Here is a 9,953-nt window from a genome sequence, read left to right as displayed (position 1 = left end):
ATCGTCACATCGACGATGGTCACAGACTTCGCGGCCTCGTCGGTTATTACGAGGTCCGGACGCAGCCCACTGCTGTCCCCTATGACGGTTTGGTTGATCCTGATGTCAGGAACAGCAGTGTTTCCTCTCCTTGGCCGCCCAGCGACTGCTGTCGCGAGGCGGTTGAGGACCGCGTTGTGGCGATACTGCAGGGCTGCTGAGTGCACCATGCACGCGTTAATCACGTGCGGGAGCGTCTCGTTGTTGTGGCCACAGCGTCGGCAGGCTTTGTTGTTGTTTGCCCGCCCATCAAAGCGGCGACAACCGTTCAGAGGCACGACTCCGAGCCTGGCGCGATGGATAAAGCGCCAGTCTGCGAAGCGGGTGTATTTGCCTCCCGCTATGAAGTGGTTGGACGCTGTGGACTCCCTGGTGCACTCGAACACCTTCCCCTGGTCCGGTTTCCTGAGTAGGATGTGGCGCAGGCGCTGCCTCAGACACTCGCGGAGCGTCCGCGAGAGAAGACGTTTGGCGCCCCCTCCCACCCGGACATGCTCGACGCCAGTGTTGGCGATGCGTCCCACGCTGTCATCATCGTGCTGCGGTCCATCGCCGCCATCTTCGAGGTGTCGTGTAGTCCCAGGCGCCGTCCCCTCCGTGGCCGGCTGCGTCACCCCTCCGATGCCGCCGTGTTCCGCGTCGTCAGCGATGGCGGGTCGGCCGCCGACCTCCACCTGCAACTCACAAAGCAGTTCACTCCAGCGCCAGGTGACGCCACGCGGCGCTAGGCGCCTTGTGGCGTTCCTGACGCGCGTCCACAGTGACTGGATGTCACCTCCGTCGCGTGCGAGGTCACCCTCAGTGCTGCCGCTAAGGTAGGTGGCCAAGTCGGAACGACTCGGCTCCCTCCCCAGTCGGCGGCGCGCGGCCGTAGTTAGTGTGGCCCAGGCGATGTCGCGGACGGTGGCGTCGTCGCAGTGCAGCATGCGGAAGCCGTGGACGATCGTCGAGATGTCCGCAGCGTCCGCGAGCGGCGTCAGGCCGCATCCTCCCTCTCCCAGCGCGAGGTACAGCTGTTCGGTGGACGCACGCTGTGGGAGGAACAGCCATGATTTGACAGCCGCTTTCACTGCCTTGTCGAGTGCAGATAGCGGCCCCTTGCGTACCGCACCGCCCCGCATGACAAAGTCAAGCCTGGGGAGGAGAAAGACACGCACAGCGTCAATCTTCTGCCAGGGAGCCAGCAGGGAAGCGTCCAGGTGCTGCAAGTCGCGTCGAATTGCCGCGATCGCATCCGTTGGCGTCTGCGTGACTTTGTACCCGGTGGGGACGCCAAGATGGAGGTAGGCGTCACCCGCACCGAGCACGGCTGGTTCTCCCCCTTGCAGGGCGAATACCGAGCCTAGTGTCTGCCGACGGCGGATGTGAAGCGTGGCACACTTCGACGGCTTGAAGGTAAGCCCGGCCCACGTCGCCGCCTCACCCACAACATTGAGGAGCGTCTGCATCGCCTCTGAATCCCGCGCCAGAAGCACGATATCGTCCGCATACGCCAGTGCACTCACACTGACGCCGCTAAGCGGAATACCACACTCATTTCTGAGTGAGGTTGCGGCGCGAAGTACCGGCTCGAGCGCGAGATTAAAGACGATGGGCGACAGTGGACAGCCCTGCTTGACCCCTGCCTGGATCTCTATCTCCTCCGTTAGTCCGTCAGATGTACGGACGCGGGTGGAGCAACCATCGTACATGTCGGCAATTAGATGATGCAATTGCTCTGGTAGTCCCATCCTGCTCAGTACTCCAAGGAGGTGAGCGTGAGGCACTGAGCCGAAAGCATTCGCCAGATCAAGCCAAGCAAAGCATGCTTGGCCTCCCCTGCGCCTTGCATCGTCAATTGCCGTCTGCACAATGAAGTTGTGCTCGTAGCAGCCTTCAAACGTGCGGAAGCCCTTCTGTTCTGGGGAGAGCAGGTTCAACCGCTCTGCCCAGAGAGAAGTGCGGTCCGCAACGATTGCAGCAAAGAGCTTAGAGATGGTAGAGCTCAATGCTAAAGGCCGCCAGTTTGTCACGTCCGAGACGTCCCCTTTCTTGTGGATGAGGACGGTAGTGGATATTTTCCACTGCACCGGAGTCTTCCGCTCTTTCCAGCAGCGCGAGAAGATCTTAGCTAGCACGTGGCAGCCAGGATCCTCACGTCGCAAGTCCGAGTAGGTGACTCCGTCTGCCCCAGGAGCAGTATTGCTCGCCTTCTGGAGCCGCTGTTGCACCTCTGAAGGTGTGATCGGCAGCAGGACCTCCTCGCTGACATCAGGAGGCGTGGTGGCGGCAAAGTCCGGGACAGCAGCTGGTGCATCTGAAAGAGAGAAGTCAGATTTACCATAGATCTTTTTAAAGTGCTCCGTGAGCACGCTGCCATCGATTTGGCAGTACGGTGACGTCTCGCCAAGGACACGCTGCATCGCCTTGCGCCGGTCCGCGCGGTACAGCTTCTGAATCTCAGACGCTGCATTCGCGTCGTACCGACGCTCGGCGGCCGCCGCGCGCCGTGCGCCACGTCCACCGCGCCGCCCACCGCGGCCGCGTGTAGGGGCAGGGGGAGGGGGATTGGCAGCAGCGTCGGCGCGGCCCTGGCCGCGGTGCGCTGCTGCTGGTGGCCCATCCTGTCGACCTCCGGCTGCCTGGCGTTGTGGCTTCGTCTCGGCGATCTCGGCGATGAAATCCTCGACGGCCGCGACGAATGCGTCCCACGGTTGGTTGTGGACGCTCTCCAGGGCCGCCAGCCAGCGCCGCTGCCTCTCCGTTAGCCGAGCGTCGGCCGGGGGAGGGGGGGGCGGAGCTGCCTCAGTTGCGCCCTGTTCGGAGGGTACAGGGGGGCCTGTCAGGTCTGGTGTAGGACGGGAGTTTTGCGGCGGAAGGTTAGGACTGGGCCGGTTGTTACGGCGTCGGCGTCTCCTCCTCTTGCTGCCAGTTCTCGGAGACGCAGCTGCAGTCCCTCCGTTCACGTCGCGCCGCTCCGTCGTCTGCGTCGGTGGTGGTGCCGTGCTGCCATCTGGCGTGGGCCTCTCAGTGCTGCTTTCGATCGCCGCGCTGGTGACAGGTGGCGCAGCGGTAGCAGCAGGGGCCTGTGTAGCTTGCGCCGGCCTGGCGCTCGGGTCGGGCGCCCCGCGGCTGGTGTTCGCCGCGCCGCCAACAGATGGCCCGGCGGTCGCCAGCGGCCCGCCGCCGGCGCGAGAAACACGGGGTGTAGCTCGCGCCGGCTGACCGGACGCGCCGGCTCGCCCCGGGCCGCTGCTACGCGGACTGGGTGCCCGACGATCGCTACCAGATGGCGCAGTGGTCGTAGGGGTGGCCGGTGTAGCCCGCGCCGGCCGGGCGTCTCGAGGTGTAGCTCGCGCCGGCCTGGCGCTCGGGCCCAGCGCACCGCGGCTGTTGTTCGCCGCGCCGCCAACAGATGGCCCAGCGGTCGCCCGCGCCCTGCCGCCGGCGCGAGATACACGAGGTGTAGCTCGCGCCGGCCGCCCAGGCGCGTTGGCTCGCGCCGGACCGCTGTTACGCGGACTGGGCGGTATGATGCGCCGTCGGTCCGGGGGCGGTGGTCTGCGTCCTGCAGCACGGCGTCTGTCCCTCCTTGGGGTGACTACGTGCCACTCGTTATCTGAAACAGAGGCTGCTTGTTCAGTAGCACTCCTTGCCTGAACGGAGACGGAGTGACGGGCGTCACTCGACGTAACCGCCGGCAGGGCAGAGGAAACGCGGCGCGTGTACGTCTGCGACCGCACAAGCACCACACCATCCGGTGCATCAGCCGGGCGCGCGGCCTTTGGTGCGTCAACCGGCGGCGCGGCTGCGCCGTGAATGACAACACCAACGGTCGCGGCGAGCGAGGCAGCCTGCCTGCCACCGCCCACCCGCACCGCAGAGCCACCTGTTGGCGGCGTAGCGAATGCGGGCGGCAGTCCCAGGCCGGTACCCACGCTCCCGACAGATGGCGGGCGGGAGGCGCCTGCGGCAGCCGCACGACGTGGCCAGCGTACGCCACTGGGTGCAATGGCCGGCGCGGGCGGCGGCGAGCCGCGGCCCATGCCGGACACTGCGCCTCTGGCCGGAGCGACGCGTTCGGCGGCAGGCGTCGGCAGCGTGCTGCCTTCACCTCCCGAACTTGCGCTCGGCACTCGTGGCGACGCGGTTGACGTCGCGGAGCGTGTCGGCAGGGGGATGCCAGACCTCCTCGGCGTGCGCACACAAAGTACACACGACGCGGGGGTGGCAACCACCGCCGTCCTGGGCGTCGCAGACGCCTGCACACTCACACAGGGTGAGGGCAAGGCAGCCTGTGAGCCCACCACGCTGCTGCGGGTCAGGACCGCCGCGTATGTTAATCCTAAGTCCAGCCGGTCTGTCCTACTAGCTTCGGGGACCGGACTGGGCTGTGGCCATAGCCCCTCTCTATTATCTAAGGCTAGGCGGCCTATGGTACTAACTTCCCGAGCCGCTTTCGCCTGTGGCTTTCGCCCAGCACTAACTAAGGACGAAGGGCCTGTCCTACTAGCTTCGGGGGCCCTCGCCTGTGACCTCCCGCCGGCTGACCTCTCTGGGTGCCCCAGAGAGCCAGACACGGCATCGTGTCCCATACTCACTCTCCCCCGACTGGCAGCGCCGGGGGTTGCGGAATCTGCATTGCAGAGCCGCTGGTGTAGCCGCAGCGTCTTCAGCCGCGGGTCGCGTCGGCCGCAAAACTGACACTCGAAAACGGGAACCGTTTCCGGGTCGTGCAGCCTCCTGTAGTGGCGGAGAAGGGCCGAGTGGTCCTTGTACTCCCCAAAAGTTGGTCTCCCGGCAGCCTTGGTGACGAAGCAGATCCGGCAGCGGAAGACCTCCGCCGGCAGCGTCACCACAAGCTCCATTGTTCAGGTCGCGGACCTGAAACAGGAGAATAAAAGCGACCGCTTCCCGGTGCAGAAATCAGCCCATATCAGCCCATATTAAGCTGATAAGAACAGATACTACACTTTGATCTTAGCCAAAAGGCCGAGAAGCGATAAGGAAAAACCGCAGTGGAAGGGCCTAAATGCTTGCAGCGTGTGCGCTCCACTTGTGGGAGTGACAAACGGTGGTACGGGCCGATATGGCAACAGGCGACCTTCGAAAACATCGCAAAAGCAAGAACAGGAAGGATCGACAATTCACGAGAGCACTTGTCAACAGCCCAGTACTACCCTCCATGTCCAAGAGTAAACTGCGACTCCCATCTGAACGCCGCTAGCTGCCAGGGCAGTGGAGAAGCCGTGAGTCCGCCCCACAGCAGCTCCAGGGCGGCGCGAGCTACATCGGCGCGAGGCTGGCGCGAGCTACACCTAGCCGAGTGCTTGCATCGTCCACCGCCTACTGCATACGTGTGTGTGTGTGTGTGTGTGCGCACACGCATTCTGCGTGCGTGCGGCGGCGACGACGACGTTCGCGAGGAGCTAAGGATATAACTCCAAAAAATGTAATTAAAATTATCTGTGGCCGGACCATAGGAGACGCCAACGACGCATCCGAAGGCACTGCTCTGGGCCACGATAAATTACCAGCCTAGTGTAATGCGGCTGCATGAGCGGTCCGGCTAACGGCAAAAAAAAAAAAAAAAAAAAAAAAAAAAAAAAAAAAAAAAAAATGCTTGAGATAATCTTAAATTAATTAAAAGAAATCGTAGTGTGTAGGCAGCTAACTACTGGGCACATCGACAACTACGACAAGTTTAGCTACCAGCGGAATATCTGACCACTGCAGAATATTAACTCATTTCAGTCTGTGTTTTAATTAATTTTAGGTGGGCCGATCCCGGCGGTACTGCAATGCCGGGCCAACCCGCGACAGAGGTGGAGCAAGCCCCTAGCACTCCGTCATGAGCCAAAAATGAGTTTAATAATCTGGTCCTGCGATGCAGGACGTATCAGATATTAAGCTGATAAGAACAGATACTACACTTTTTTTTTTTTTTTTTTATTTTTTTTTTTTTTTTTTTTTTTTTTTTTTTTTTTTTTTTTTTTTTTTTTTTAATAGATTTTAACAGGGTGCATTGAGTAGCAAGACTTGTTGCCAGGAACGAAATTAAAAACGAGGGGCATACTCCGCTATGCCGCAACGGGCGACGACACTTGACTCAGAAAGACACCTCGCTCTGCAGGTGTGAAGAAATATTGATTTGAGAACCAAAAGGAAGAAAGAAAGAAAGAAAGAAAGAAAGATAGAAATGAAAGGAAATTAAAAACAGGGACGGCAGCACACACAAGTGAAAATAAAACTGGCGAGAGATTCCCATCGCCCAGACAATTAACGAAGGAATAAACTTCTAAGATTGATTACGTGATTCCCATGTTTCCAATAAAGTTTTTGCAATAATTGTTCCAATTGCGAATCTGAGGAGTGTCAAGTCAAAGATTGGTGCAAAGAACCAGGGGCAAGCCCAGGCAATGCCTGGACAAGGTGCCCTAGGCAACCTGGAATACCGTTTGACATCCATGGATCATTGCAACTTTCAAAAACCGGGCAAAAGTGGTCGTATAGTTTCGAGCAGATTCCGCCACGCGATGCTGGCTCCACAGGTAGTCCATGAAAGAGACAGCATCGGTGAGGGAAAGGTCGTAGATCGTGAAAATGGTGTGGCCCAAGAGCCACACCATTGCGTTACGTCTTGGTCGGGGTTGTGTTTGAAGATCAGGGGTAATGAACCAGTCTGTGGACACATTTGCTGGTGTCGTCCCACCTATTAGCGCTATGAGCACACGTGCAAGATCCCACACTTCTGTGACGTGGGGGCAGAGGAGGCGATGCTCCCTGGTGTCGACGTCACCACAGCGGCCGCAAGCAGCCGAGGGCCGTAGGCGGATGGCCGCCAGGCGATGGTTAGTGGGGATTAAATTGTTGACGACACGGTACCAAAGCGCCGAAACTGCCGTGGGAAGGGCTGGGTTGTTAATATTAGCCCAAACTTGGTGCCAGATGACCGATGGTCGTCTGTCCTCTAATTTATGTGGCGTGGGCTGGCCTCGGAGTGCCTGGTAAAGGCGCTTCGACGTTCTTGCCTTGTCAGTGGCCACTGTGAGGACATAACTGCGGTGGAAGTAATAGTCTCTGACCGTCGTCAGCCGGAAAGGAATATGCGTCAAACAGACCGGTGCACGCGCCGAGTGGGGACGATAACGGTCGAAGAGGACCGCTGTAGTCCCACCGGGGTCGGCGTCGCGCAAAGCGGCGACACGGTGAATCAGAAGGGCCGCACATTTCCGGGAAAAGTCAATGAGGCCGAGGCCGCCATCGACCTTCGGCAGTGTACAGGTCAGCGCATCAACCTTGAACAGCGCATGCCGCCACAAGAGCCAGTATACTGCTTGTGAGATGGCTCGGCCGATCTGCTTCGGCAGTGTAAGGAGTTGGGCGACATACCATGCTCGTGAGAGGAGATAACCATTAATCAGCTGGATGCGTTGATGGAGGTCGAGCCGCCGATCAGCGTGACTCACGCAAAGTCCCCTGATGCGTGTGAGAAGCCGCCGCCACGTGAGGGTTAACATACGCTGCGGACAGGCAGTCACCTCAAGACCCAATATACGCTGTTCCCCCACAACTCGGTACCAGGGGCGTTCGACGGTCAATGTACGTGGCCCTAGCGGAAGCAACACGGTCTTGTTGGGATTTAACTGAGCACCGGAGGCCCGTTCATAAACGTCGAGAACGCGGCGAACGGTATCGATGTCCCTGGCGTTAGCAACGAACACACCAACGTCATCGGCGTAGGCCGCACAGCGGAAGGTGACGCCTGGGAGAGCGACACCGTCGACCAACCGGCCTATGTCACGCAGCAAGGGGTCTAGCGCTAAGGCAAACAAATACATCGACAAGGGACACCCCTGTCGAACTGACCGTCTGATGGGAATGGGGCGCGACTGGCAACCGTTCACCACGATAGTGGAATTCGCCCCATCCAAGAAATGCCGGATGATGCGTATGAAGCGCTCCCCAAAACCCATCCGCGACATAACGCCCAGCAGGTAAGGGTGCGAGACCCTGTCAAAAGCACCGGCGAAGTCCAAAGAAAGAATGGCAGCCGGGGTGCGAGTGTCAGCGGTGAGGAAGACAACATCGCGGTACAGGGAAGCGGCGGTGAAGATGTTCCGACGCGAAACGCCACAGGATTGAGTGGGGCAAAGGACCTTAGTCATCGCCTGTTTGAGACGAGAGGCCACGCATCGTGCCACCAACTTATAGTCAGTGTTAAGGACAGTGATAGGACGCAGGTCTTGAGCTCGACAGTGACCAGTCACCTTGGGAATAAGGGCAATACGTCCAGATAAAAAGTCGGCGGGTAAGTCGCATCCAGCAAAAATCTCCTCGCACATTTGGCAGAAACGGTCGCCGAGCAGGTCCCAAAATTGTTGGTAGAACTCATAAGGGAGACCGTCGGGGCCAGGTGACTTGCGTCCCGGACAGGCACGGAGGACAGATGTGAGGTCAGCGAGCGTCAGGGGCTCGGTTAAAGAGCTGCGGTCATGACGATCCAAAGAAGTAGGCACCCCACTGACAAGTACACGTTGGGCGGCGACGTCGACCTCAACATCCTGGAAGAGGTGCGTGAAATGGTCCGTCAGGTGTTGGAGGACGTCACGGTTGTCCGTGATACGCGCACCATCGTCTGTCTTAAGGCGCAGAATGGTGTTCTTCTTGGCACGAGTTCGTTCAGAGGCAAGGTGATAAATGGATGGCTCCTCGTCTTCAATCAGGGATGCAGAACGACACCGCACCACCATACCATCGGCTTTCTCCCGAGAGAAGCGAAGGATTTGCGCCTTAAGTTTGTTGAGGCGCATGCGGAGCTGATCGTACCTGTCAGCAGGAAGAGTCAGGGCGTCAGTGAGACACTGCTGATAGAAGGCCAACGTGCTACGTTTCCAGTGGGCGACGTCGCGACTATATTGCCGGATAACACGTCGCAGCCGGGGCTTCGCACAGCGGAGCCACCAAACCACCGTGGTAGGGTACCGGGAAGTGTCTACGAGACAATCCTGCCACGTTTTCGTGACAAGAGCACGAAGTTCGGGCAGGGATAGATGAAGGGTATTCATCTTCCAAGAGGTGCCACGAGGAACCGGGACGGGACCCGCGATACGCAAGGAACACGAGTACGCACAGTGGTCACTAAAGGCCACGGGTATGACTTGGACGGCACAAAGGGCGGGAGTCAAATCAGCCGAGACATAAACACGATCAATACGGCTGGCGCCAGTGGGATAGATGTGGGTAAATTGCGTGTAGGCGGGATGGAAGTGGCGCCACGTGTCAGTAAGGTCAGCCGCCTGAAGGAGTGAAGCGAGCGCTTCACACCGCATAGGCGTCGGGACCTGGTCAACTTCGGCTACCACACAGTTGAAGTCTCCGCCAAAGACGATAGGGCGACGAGCTGCTAAGAAAGGGGGGAGATCAGACTGAAAAAGTGTTGTTCTATCATGCCTGTGGTTAGCACCTGAAGGAGCATAGACATTTAGAAAAAGGACATCTTGAAGGATACATGCAAGGACGCGACCGTTGGGTAGTGTGGTAACATGGGATGGAGTGAATTCTGATCGGTAGAGCAAAGCAGTACCCCGCCGGGCGTCAGGGTCGATGTTATACAGTGCCTCATAACCAACCAGGTCAGATAGAAAAGGGGCACAAACCTCCTGGAGAAATACCACATCAAACGCACCAAGGCGGAGAAAGTCCTTCAGAGATCGAAGTTTGACCGGGTTGGAGATGGAGTTAATGTTGACCGTTAAAAGGGAGAGGGCTCCCGGCGGACGGTCAAAGGCAGGCATGGGAGAGCAACACAGAGGAGACAACGGCAGATAGGGTCACGGCCGTAGGGAAGCAGGTGTGGAAACATCCACACCGGAACCCAGCGATATCACCCCGGATGGGAGAGACAAATACGAAGCAGCTCATGTGGGGAAAGG

The 9,953-nt window shown here is 58.9% G+C and overlaps 1 protein-coding gene and 2 pseudogenes across 1 annotated transcript in view; all 3 read right to left on the bottom strand.

The window, feature by feature from the left end:
- The window catches only part of LOC126484684 (uncharacterized), a 2,736-nt gene extending 295 nt beyond the window's left edge, over positions 1–2,441 (bottom strand). The window contains exon 1 of the mRNA XM_050108278.1: positions 1–2,441. This exon is cut by the window's left edge and continues 295 nt beyond it. Within this exon, the coding sequence (XP_049964235.1) occupies positions 1–2,441 (2,441 nt within the window).
- Positions 2,442–4,910: 2,469 nt separating this feature from the next.
- Positions 4,911–5,022, bottom strand: LOC126485602 (U2 spliceosomal RNA; annotated as a pseudogene).
- A 767-nt stretch (positions 5,023–5,789) lies between these two features.
- Positions 5,790–5,971, bottom strand: LOC126485570 (U2 spliceosomal RNA; annotated as a pseudogene).
- Positions 5,972–9,953: the final 3,982 nt, after the last annotated feature.

The sequence above is a fragment of the Schistocerca serialis genome, chromosome 6 (genome assembly GCF_023864345.2).
Source record: "Schistocerca serialis cubense isolate TAMUIC-IGC-003099 chromosome 6, iqSchSeri2.2, whole genome shotgun sequence".
Lineage (NCBI taxonomy): Eukaryota > Metazoa > Arthropoda > Insecta > Orthoptera > Acrididae > Schistocerca > Schistocerca serialis.
Note: the sequence above shows the minus strand (reverse complement) of the source record. Positions and strands in the feature narration are given on the sequence as shown.